General features: G+C 41.2%; 1 protein-coding gene across 1 annotated transcript in view; it reads left to right on the top strand.

The window, feature by feature from the left end:
• LOC143019799 (cell adhesion molecule Dscam2-like) overlaps positions 1-12,500 on the top strand; it is a 655,538-nt gene that overhangs the window by 243,231 nt on the left and 399,807 nt on the right. The window contains exons 4-5 of the mRNA XM_076175783.1: positions 1,040-1,198; positions 5,144-5,293. Coding sequence (XP_076031898.1) covers positions 1,040-1,198; positions 5,144-5,293 — 309 coding nt within the window. The remainder of the gene's footprint in view (positions 1-1,039; positions 1,199-5,143; positions 5,294-12,500) is intronic.

Here is a 12,500-nt window from a genome sequence, read left to right as displayed (position 1 = left end):
GTAAGGTCACGGTATCTTTCGGAACGCGTGACCTCAGGAACCCGGGATCGAAGCTTGGCTACGGCCGGATTTGATTATCTAAAATACTTTGCTGTAGCGTGTGATTTGTTCCATAATGAATACCGATATAATACATACATATACCAAGGCTTTTTTCCCCCTTACAAGGGAGGTAGCCAAAAAGGGAAAGAGATAAAATCATTTCCACCCATTCCATCCCTGAATACACTCCACACCCCTCCACCCTCCCTCTTATCTGAGCACCTCCTGGATGACGGGTCATCCCTGCGCTTCAACGTTTACTGACTGAAGACCTGTAACACAACGGAGGTTGGCAGCATTCCCCGGGTTCTCCCATATAATTTTCTAGAAAGAAGCGATGTAGTTTGCGATGTGCGTGTATCAATGTTGGATTGTTCCTATAACACAAACTTACCGTAGCATTAGGAAGACACTGGCTGCCTGTTGCAAGGTCCCCTCGTGTAAAATTATGAAGGAAAATAGGAGCTAATAATTATATAGCTTGGGATTCCGGTTAGCATACCGAGTGTCATCCCCTCGAGGCTGCACCACCAGGTCAAGGCAAAGGTGTTCATGGGCTTTGAAGACGGGCTTCTGGGAGATGATTCTCTCCGACGCCCGTCTCGTAGGTATACTACATCCAAGTAATCGTCCTCGTTCCATAGCAGGGAATAGAGTTCCTGCAGTGACCAGACGATATATAATGTTCTTTCTAATAGTTTATATATACACTACCCATGTTTTATGACACCCCTACGACCCAGAGTCACGCATCATTGTTTTCTTGTTGTGGAATAATTTCCACTTTAAAAGAAATGAAGATCACTATTAACATCAACTATCCTTCCTTTCTACTGCCCTCCTTAAATCTCCTCTACTACCCTTGTGACTGATCTGGCTTTGTATTGTCCATATAGACACAAGTATATTGTATGCGTTTGTTAGAGCCAACGAAATGCTAATACACATTTTTATATAGTTTTGTGTATTAATATATTTTCTTTCTTTTCGTCTGCAGTTGTGGTGCAACGCTACGAAGTCGAGGTGAGCGACGCTACAGGTACGGTGGGCGCCCCCGTCGTCTTCAAGTGCGACGTTCCGCCTTCGGTGGCCCGTTTCGTCAGCGTTGCCTCCTGGTCCGTCGACACCAGGACTCTCCGGCCTTCGCTTCATCCAGGTAAAATGGCAGTAGTAGTGGTGGTGGTGGTGATAGTGGTGGTGGTGGTGGTGGTGATAGTGGTGGTGGTGGTGATAGTGGTGGTGGTGGTGATAGTGGTGGTGGTGGTGGTGATAGTGGTGGTGGTGATAGTGGTGGTGGTGGTGATAGTGATGGTGGTGGTGATAGTGGTGGTGGTGATAGTGCTGGTGGTGGTGGTGATATTGGTGGTGGTGATAGTGGTGGTGGTGGTGGTGGTGGTGGTGGTGGTGGTGGTGGTGGTGGTGGTGGTGGTGGTGGTGGTGGTGGTGGTGGTGGTGGTGGTGGTGGTGGTGGTGGTGGTGGCAGTGGCGGCGGCGGCGTCAGCCGATGCAAAAGCTGCAGCTGTAATAGTCATCTTCGCAAAGACTGAACCTCAAGCGGCATATGCCACATTCATACATGTTGTTAAACACAAGTGGAATTACATCGGACGGTACCGAACATCATCAAACTACAAGTCCTCTTGAAGAAATCATAAGAAAAGAGAGAGAGAGAGAAAAAAAACTAATTCCGGCCATCACCAACAGACGACATCAAACAAACAGGAAAGAAAACTAATTGAACTTCCACTAAGAACGAGAGGGCTAGGCATCTCAAACCCGTTTAACCTTGCAAACATAGAACACCAAAACTCTCTGAAACTCACATCCTCCTTGACAAACAACATCGTCTCACAAGATCAACGTGGTTGAAATCAGAGAAATTAGAAGAAACATCAAAGGGCAGGGTAGTGAGGCAGAAGGAGTTTTGCACCCTTTCGGATCAGCTATCGAATTATATGAAAAGAAAGCAAGCAATGGCACAAGAAGATGGAGAGTCCAATTGGCTGACAGCATTACCAATCAGAGCAAAGGGATTCAACCTGAACAAAAAAGACTTCACGCATGCCATTGCCCTGAGGTATGGATGGCCATTGAATAGGTTGCCTAACAAAATTTCCTGTGGTACACAGTTTAATTCAAACTATGCGGTGTGGATTCATCTGCATGAGAAATGACGAGAAAAGGGATCTCACTGACCAAATGCTTCGGAAGGTATGCAAGGATGTGACTAACGAACCAACGCTATTCTTCCAAGAAGGGGAAAACTTTAGGCACCTCACTTCCAACACTGTGGCACGGTTGGTAGAGCGCTGATCTGGGAAGTAGAAGTGCTCCCAGTACCCAGTTCGAATCCTGCCCAGGGCCGAAATTATTTCGGTATCGCTGTGCCTCGGGTCGTTACTCTGACTCTCGTGGGCGGGGAGTTGGGTGTGTGTGTGTGTGTGTGCAAGGTCATAGCATTACCCATAGATCGGACCTACGAGCTCTGAGCTCTCTTCCGGGAGGGAAATAGCTGTCGATCACGAGTCCAACACGTGATCCAAAGACCAAGTGAATACATCAGATGAAGCACAAGAAGTTTCTGGACACGGAGACAAATGTCCTTCTTTGTCATACGAATATTTGATGCAATGGCCCCCTGTTATAATGACCTAACTGTTGAGGCATCCTACTCCCCAACAGTGATCTAATAGAGGTGTTCAAGTGGATCAAAGGCTTTAACAAGGGTGATGCAAACAGGGTCATCATATTAAAACAACAGGGCAGGACTCGCAGTAATGGTTATAAACTGGACAAATTTAGATTTAAAAAGGAAATAGGGAAGAATTGGTTTACTAATAGGGTGGTCGACGAATGGAATAAACTTAGTAACCATGTAGTAAGCGCTGAAACTATCGGTTGTTTTAAGAAACGATTAGACAACTTTATGGATGGGGATGACAGGTGGTGATGGATACGGAGCTGCCTAGTGTAGGCCTTATGGTCTCTTGCAGTCTCCTTCATTCTTATGTTCTTATGTTCCCGAAATGAGAATGAAAAAAATCGGGATGTACGAGAAGCGTATACTGAATGTGGACCAGGCCTCATTCATTCCGTTAACCTCCACGACTTTAGACGGGATGGATACAAAAAAAAAAAAAAAAAAAAAAAAAAAAAAAATCTACGCTCGTCAAGCAGAGGTGATGGTATAAAAGAAACAACTACGAAAGAGTACTATTGTGTCGTGGATGAGATGTAGACTATCATTCTCACTCTTAAGATCAGCTTTCCTATACCAAGTCCCCACCCCCTAAACCAGCTTACATACAAAACCTCGATTTTGAGCAGACTGTGGTAGTAAATAGAATAAATGAAATTTTGTATTAGGCCTCATTAAAGTTCAATAATATGATATGTAAATGGGTAGTTGACCACATTCGTAGGCGAGAAACCTACCTTAAGGTTAGTGTGCATGGATTAGAATCTTTTCTTTAGTCAACAATGGAATTTGAATTCATGGCGTTTCCATAAACCCATCGAAGGCTCAAATTTGATATTAATATGGCGTAACACAGTATACCACCAAAATGTATCGTATCTCTTTCAAACTTTTCTTGTTAACACATTTATCAGTGTGAAAATGGACGTGTTACAATATATAATTTATTTTTACGTTGTTGTTTTTTTCGTTATTAAGACAGAAAAATGAAAAGACAAAAATATAAGGAAGAGAGTCATCTTCTGCAGAGGTGCCTGTTGGGGAACTTACCTCAATTGGATGAAATTTCCTAATTGTAGCCAGAACAGGGTGCCCTAAAAGGCCGAATACACAACCATTTTTCCTTATATGCTATTTTTTTTTATAGATTCAAGATGGCTTCGTGAATAATGGTGCATGATTAGATAAGCCTTGTTTTCGTGTACGAAAGCCATATGAACAATTGTTCTAATAAAACTACAAAGTAAAAGCTGTTCAATAATGGCAAATTTGTAAGATACCCTCTGCATGTGTCTCTGATATACTCTTACAGACTCTTACTCTCTAACAGACTTACTCTCTTACAGACTCTCTTACAGACTCTTACAGACTCTCTTACAGACTCTTACTCTCTTACAGACTTACTCTCTTACAGACTCTTACATACTCTTACAAACTCTCTTATAGACTCTTACTCTCTTACAGACTTACTCTCTTACAGACTCTTACAGACTCTCTTACAGACTCTTACTCTCTTACAGACTTACTCTCTTACAGACTTACTCTCTTACAGACTTTCTTACAGACTCTCTTACAGACTCTTACTCTCTTACAGACTTACTCTCTTACAGACTCTTACAGACTCTCTTACAGACTCTCTTACAGACTTACTCTCTTACAGACTCTCTTACAGACTCTTACTCTCTTACAGACTTACTCTCTTACAGACTCTTACAGACTCTCTTACAGACTCTCTTACAGACTCTCTTACAGACTTTCTTACAGACTCATACAGACTCTCTTACAGACTCTCTTACAGACTTTCTTACAGACTCTTACTCTCTTACAGACTTACTCTCTTACAGACTCTCTTACAGACTCTTACTCTCTTACAGACCTACTCTCTTACAGACTCTTACAGACTCTCTTACAGACTCTCTTACAGACGCTTACTCTCTAATAGACTTACTCTCTTACAGACTCTTACATACTCTCTTACAGACTCTTACATACTCTCTTACAGACTCTCTTACAGACCCTTACTCTCTAATAGACTTACTCTCTTACAGACTCTTATATACTCTCTTACAGACTCTTACTCTCTTACAGACTTACTCTCTTACAGACTCTTACAGACTCTCTTACAGACTCTTACTCTCTTACAGACTTACTCTCTTACAGACTCTTACAGACTCTCTTACAGACTCTTACTCTCTTACAGACTTACTCTCTTACAGACTCTTACAGACTCTCTTACAGACTCTCTTACAGACTCTTACTCTCTAATAGACTTACTCTCTTACAGACTCTTACAGACTCTCTTATAGACTCTTACTCTCTAATAGACTCTATTTAATAGACAAGGCCATTCCAGAAGTCTAGGATATATTCTTTCGCTAACTGGTCTTCTTCTTCTTCCTGCAGAAGGCCGATATTGGGTGCTTCCTTCCGGTGAACTCATCGTCGAAGGCGTCACAGCTTCGGACGCCTACGCCCACGTCTCCTGCACCGTCAGCCACCTCCTCGACCACAACCCCCACAGAAACTCGAACTCTGCGAGAATCCTTGTCACAGGTGAGTACAGACGTGGACAAAATTGAGGCGTCCAGAAACAGAGGGGGTATCTCCGCCACTTTTGTTGGTTTCGAGTTAAGCACGCATACATATATAGAGGAGGCTTGCATCTTTCACGATCCGTGCTTAACTCGAAATCTGTTAAAGTGGCGGGGATGCCCCTCTGTTTCTGGACGCCTCAAATGTCCTTTTCTATCCACTGGTTTTCCATTGTCCGGACAGCGAGGCGGTTAAGTATATGAAAACTTATAGAACCAACGGTAAATTATAGTCCATAACAACAAAAATATGTGAGCATTTGTCGGAACTTCGGGACTTAATCTTGTAAGCCCTATGGTCACTCACTGAATCATGGGGATTCGAACCGCCTACGTTTGGTTTCTCGCCTCTTGAAATTCTAGTAATAACGAGGATTAGTATTGTTACACTGGTAATTCAAGTTATATTTGTTCATAGGTCCCTATTCACACGTATCCCAAACTGCCGCATCACCCATATATCTGGAAGAGGGAAAAAATATATAATGTGAGACATGTAGGACATTTTATAGGATCAATACTACTCTATCAAAGTTTTTATTTTCATTTTATTGTTCATTTATTTACTTGTTTATTAATTTGATTATTCATTTAGTCTTTATTTTTTGCTCTGATTACATATTTATGTGTATGTTCATTGGTTAGTTTGTTTGCTTATTGCTGAGGGGATGTAGTATAAAGTCCTTTATCTCGTGGGGTGAAAAGATGATGTATACTTGAGGAAACAGTTTCTTAAAGACTTACTTTTTGTTGAGGAAACGGTAGTATTTTGTCGTGGGTGGAAAGAAAAAGTGATTTGGTTACATTTGTCCAAGACGCTTACGTTCTTCTAATACTTAAAAGAAATGCTACGGAAGTGTGCGTGACAGAGGGAGTTCCTTTAGATCAATGATAATAATAAATTCGAAAAACGTAGCAAAATAGCAAAATGTTTGAAACTCTACAAGAAACAGACAGTAATCTTCAGTGCTGTAGCCCTCTCTTCCTTATTCCGAAAAAATTAATTGAAAAAGGATATGTTGATCTCCGACGCTGCGGTGAGATCTCAAGCAGATGTTATTTCGGCGAGCCCCGGCTTCGCCTTCCCCGGTTATGCCGTGGCTTCGGCCTTCGGCCCTAGTGGACTGCGGCTACCAATGCCTCCGGCGTCTTGTTACCCCGGTTTATGTTTTCATAACCTGATATGAAAAAGAAACAAGAAAATTAAATGCACATTTCTTGCGTGTTATTGACATTTTTCTCTTTCAAAGCTTTTGCCACCCTCTCTTTCATTATTAAAACAAATAAATGCGTCTCTAGAAATGTAGGTTATCTTTAATTGAACATATGCATATTGGGTAGTATGACTCTCATTCTTTTCCGCATTTCTTCTGTTGCTGTGCCTCACGTGATCATCTTGGAGTTGCTGAGGCCGTCTGCTCTTTGTTCGTGTTTGCATCTCATCTATTACTGTGTCTCACTCGAATCGATCCCTCTTTTAGACAATTCAAGTCGATCATACCGCAAATTATTCAGTTCAATACTCCCGACAGGCTATTCAGGAGGTCTATTATTTCATTTGTATATCTATCAACCTATCTATCAATCTGACTTTATATGGAAAAGACCAGGAATGTTTTAAAGTCCTAAATGTTTCTATGTCCTGTGGTGCCAGAGGTCACTATCCGTTCGGTCAGATGGGGAGCAGGGGCGAGTGTGGTCGGACGAGCGAGTTGACGAAAGCATTGTAGAGGAACCGATAACCGAAAGAACAAAGAGACGAAAGAGCAGATTGAGATTGATTGATTGAAAAGGGATGGTAGGTCTTCCTAGGAAATGGTGAACCTATAGCTGTCAATTTTACTGAGAGGATATAATGTTGAATTTGATCATGTGGCAATATGATTGGGCTATTTATGACGTGCCTATACTTGGTCTGTTTTAGTACAGACTCTGGTTCACTAATAACCACAGTAATCAACGTGAACACTGAAGCAGAGGTACTCATGATATCGAACAGTTATTTTTAGTTTCATATTCATAAAGAAAAAAAAAACGAAAACTTGTATAAATCATATGATACGCTAAGTCAAAATTCTCTTTTGAAAATATACAGAAAAACATATTGGAAAATCTATAAACTCAAAGTTAATGAAACACCAAGTTCTGGCGGTTCGAATTTAAAAAAACAAAATTGTTAAATCCATCCAGAATTATATAAAAAATAGAAAACGTATGACGATCGGGGATGTACCGAGAGAATGAAAATAGCAGACGTTATTTCAGTGCTTCGAAAAGAGCGGAAAACAAAATTCAGGAAACTTCAGGTCCATAATCCTAACCTCAGTCCTAGGAAAAATGACTGAAATAATTATAAAATCTGCCACCAAACAAGGACCAGTTTCGAGTCCCGTATAGGGAAACATCTCCAGGCTACCCATTTACAAAACCCGTCGGCCCATTTACCACCCTCTGGAGTGCAACCCCGAAGGGCTGTCACTCGATCTTCGGACCGAACCCAAGATTTCGTTATGTGAACTCCGTATTCTCTCTACCTTCTGGCACAGGTAGAGCTAATAATCGGCATTTTCTTCTTTCTACATATTGCAACAGGTAACATAGAACCTATTCAACAATACTGCACAGACTGGTCCCAAGTTTCTTCCCAGACAGGTCTATGAGAGTGCCCGAGGACTGTTACCAGCCCCTGTGGGGCAGCGGGTTTCCAGTCAGTAAAATTCACTCTCTAAATAAACAACTGCCTAACAAATACACTCATCATAGTTTCAGACGCTTTGAGGGGATGTGGTATGAAGTCTTTTATCTCGTTGGATGAAAGGTTGATATACACTTGAAACTGGTTCTTAAACAGTTTCTTTTTGTAGAGAAAACTATAGACTTTTGCAGTGGATGAAAAGAAAAAAAAAGTGACTTGTCATTTGTGTCTAAGACGTTTGCTTTCTTCTAATGCTTAAAAAAAATTGCTACGGAAATGTGCGTGACAGGGTAAGTTCCTTTGGATCAATGATATCGCTATCCTACTTAATCCTACAGTATTGATATCAAGCTGCTAAACAAGAAACGTTCCTTTGGCATATCTGGAATTTGAAAATGTCTTTGATACTGTGCCACACGAAACTACCCACACACACCATACATATACACATGTATACATGCACACACACACACACACACACACACACACACACACACACACACACACACACACACACACACACACACACACACACACACACACACACACTCGAATACACGCAGATGCAGACACAAACTTATTCACGCAATCGTACGCATATATGTATGAAGATATAATCGTTGACACAAGTGCACACACACGCAAACACGCGCACCCCCCACACGCGCACACACACTCGCAAGCACACTCACACCCAGATTCACAAGCAAACTCGAACACACTCACACGCACACACACACGTACACACGTAAATACCCATAGACAGACACACACAGACACTCACGCACAAAAACATACACATACACACACAAACACACACACACACACACACACACACACACACACACACACACACACACACACACACACACACACACACAAACACACACACACACACACACACACACACACACACACACACACACACACACACACACACACACACACACACACACACACACACACACACACACACACACACACACACACACACGACTCGGTGGCGCGGTTGGTAGAGTCCAAGACTGTCAGTACGGCGGTGCCGAGGGTACCTGGTTCGAATCCTGCCCAGGGCTGAAATTAATTCAGTATCGCTTCGCTTCGATCCGTTACTCCAACTCTCGTGGGCGGGGAGTTGTGTGTGTGTGTGTGTGTGTGTGTAAAGTTATAGCATTACCCATAGATCGGTCATACGAGCTCTGAGCTCTCTTCCGGGAGGGAAATAGCTATCGATCACGAGTCCAACACGTGATCCAAAGACCAAGGTGAATCACACACACACACACACACACACACACACACACACACACACACACACACACACACACACACACACACACACACACACACACACACACACACACACACACACACACACACACAAACACACACAAACGCAAACACACGTGTATGCATTCAAACATTCCTTCACTCACACATTCACTCAAATACTCGCCCACTATCTCATCCATTTGCTTATTCATTCACTTATTCACCCTCTCACCCACTCGCTCACTCATTCCCTCACTCATTCACTCGTTCCCTCATTCACTCAATCACTTTATAATCTATTCCCTTGGTCATTCGTCCACATAGTCGTCGTTCGTTCACTTCGTCAATGCTGTTTTTACCGTCGCTATACTGTGATACATCGGACGAATAATTTTAATTCCTATTTGCAGTTAAATCATTTAGGTATTTACTTGATTTTTTGAACGATAAAATGGTTGTATTCACCAAGTGATCGCGAATATTGAGTAATCGCGAATATCGAGGGAATTGAAGCTGATGTCTACATTGAGTTGGCTCTTCATTACGATGGTGTTATCTACATTTTTTTTGTTCAATGCAAATCGATTTTATTCGAATAAAGAGGTAGATTTTGAAAAAAAAAGTTGCGAGGGATTTATAAAACAATTGAAAACCTGACCCCAAGTTCTGTGTATTCTAGCTGACTAAAACCGTCTTCCATTACAATGAATAAACTTTCAATGTGCAACGAAATAGAGTAATACTAATACCTTCAATCCAGTAGAGGTGCATAATGAACTTGGAATATTTCAACATTGAGAACGAAAAAGATTTTCGAAAAAATACGAAGACACTAAGAATCATTTCTGGTAACTGTACTTCAGAATGATTTATTCCGAATATGGGAGAATTCCATATATGAGAAATTCCTAATAGAGAGAACTATATGCAAATTGGCAGGGAAGATGTTTCCTAGTATTGTCAGAGCAATAGCTGGACACCATTGAGTTGGACTGTTGAAGATGAATAGGGGTCATCTTGAGATCGGTAGATTGGCAGAAGCCTCCTCCAGAAGCTCTGGCTGGAGCCCAGAAGACGCCAGGTCATATAAGAACATAAGAACATAAGAATGAAGGCGATTGCAAGAGACCATAAGCCCTACACTAGTCAGCTCCGTATCCATCACCACCCGTCATCGGGACGGGGGTGAAGAGGTATTATCTTTTGTATTTATTCATTTGTTTTTAAGTTCAATGGGATGTGAAAAATCCACCAAGTAATTATATTCTATTCTCTTATGTTGAGCACACAGGTAATGCAACAGGAACCATAATTTTTCGGTCATTAAGTTGTATCTCGTATGATACAAAGATAAATTTCATAGACATAAGGTTTGGTTTGGAAGGAAATAGTATGATTTAGTTGCATGAACATTCCTTAAATTTAGAAGCAAGCAACGCTTGACCATCCGATATATCTTTAACTACGATCACTTATGTAGTCTAGATATAAACATGAAATATGCGCTGTGATCAAGATCTGAATATACAATGTAGACTTAGAGTAGCATTGGCTTCTTGCAAACATTTCTTGCTTTATTGGTCCCTTTTTCTCCAGCTTTCTATGCGTAATTTCTTTCTTTCTACCTCTCTCTCTCTCTCTCTCTCTCTCTCTCTCTCTCTCTCTCTCTCTCTCTCTCTCTCTCTCTCTCTCTCTCTCTCTCTCTCTCTCTCTCTCTCTCTCTGAACCAATCCATCCATTAATGTTCTCGAGGTCTTGAGTTTAGGGCGTATTTTTCCAGTAATAATTATAATTTCCAAATATTCAGAAGGGCGTCCCTTTTCTTCTCTACTCCTTTCGTCTTTATGAACTCCCTCCACTTTGTTTCACTAACGAAATTCCTCAGGCACATAAATTTTGCCTTTCAGAAGTTGTATCCTCCTTATCTGTATAACTCACCGCTTACTTTCACACTTCCTATAATGATAAAGAACTGGGGAACTATATAATCACTGTTTTACATAGGACACATGTATTTCAAAGAACTGATAATATTTAGTTCCTTCCCAGCAAATTTATCGTGACTGATGTGTCATCTTTTCTCAATCTTGTATATTTGGCCCATTGTGTCATTACGTTGGAGATTGCTATATTTGAGATTGTAATACCACTTGATACTTCTCCACCAGCTTTCCATTCTCCTTAGTTCAACTCCCCACAGTTGAAGTCTCCTAGCAGGAACGCGTTGTCCTTTTTCAATAGTTTCTTTTTTTAAGAATTTAGTAATGTCCATAAACATCTCTTGGTATTCTGGCCCTCTCCATGTTATTTTCATTGCATGTTTGTGTTTGCGTCTCGCGCGTGTATGTTTGTGTGTGCGTGTTTATTCACATAATTGTATTTACCTAATTGTAGTATACAGGAAAAGAACAACACTCGTGTGTATCATCTACTCTCCAATTTGTCATAACTAGTTTCGTGTGTGTATGTGTGTGTGTGTGTGTGTGTGTGTGTGTGTGTGTGTGTGTGTGTGTGTGTGTGTGTGTGTGTGTGTGTGTGTGTATTTACCTAGTTTACCTAGTTGTATTATACGGGAAGGGAGCTATGCTCGTGGTGACCCGTCTTTGTATCTTTCAGCATCAAGTTTTTTCTTAAAATCTTGAATAGCATTTGCACACACTGTTTCTTTATCTAAGTTATTCCAGGTATCCAGCACTCTGTGTGGGAAGCTATTCTTTTTCCGATCTCTTCTATAGTTATCCTTTTTGAGTTTCTTTTCATGACCTCTTGTTTTTCCATTGTCATTTTTTAGTAAGTCAAGATTTTTTAGTATCAAGGATTTCTATTCCTTTCATGATTCTAAATATAGTCAGTAGATCACCTCGTTCTCTTCTCTGCTCCAGTGTTGGTAGTTCCAATTTCGATCATCTTTGTTCATATGTTAATTTGGAAAGAGCTGGTGCCAACTTTGTCGTTGCCCTCTGTATTGTTTCTAGTTTCCTTATATTCCTTTTAGTACTGGGTGATCATAGTGTCGCTGCGTATTCCAGTTTTGGTCTAATCAATTTGTAGGTCCAGATAGCCACAATCTACCCATCTATCTCTCTCTTCTATTATATCTATTAGTCTGAGTAGAAGCAGATCAGGTTTGTTGTACATGTGCGTGTGTGCGTGCGTGTGTCTGTATGTGTGTGTGTGTGTGTGTGTGTGTGTGTGTGTGTGT

The sequence above is a fragment of the Oratosquilla oratoria genome, chromosome 38 (assembly GCF_046742065.1).
Source record: "Oratosquilla oratoria isolate Oo_2021 chromosome 38, ASM4674206v1, whole genome shotgun sequence".
Classification (NCBI taxonomy): domain Eukaryota; kingdom Metazoa; phylum Arthropoda; class Malacostraca; order Stomatopoda; family Squillidae; genus Oratosquilla; species Oratosquilla oratoria.
Note: the sequence above shows the minus strand (reverse complement) of the source record. Positions and strands in the feature narration are given on the sequence as shown.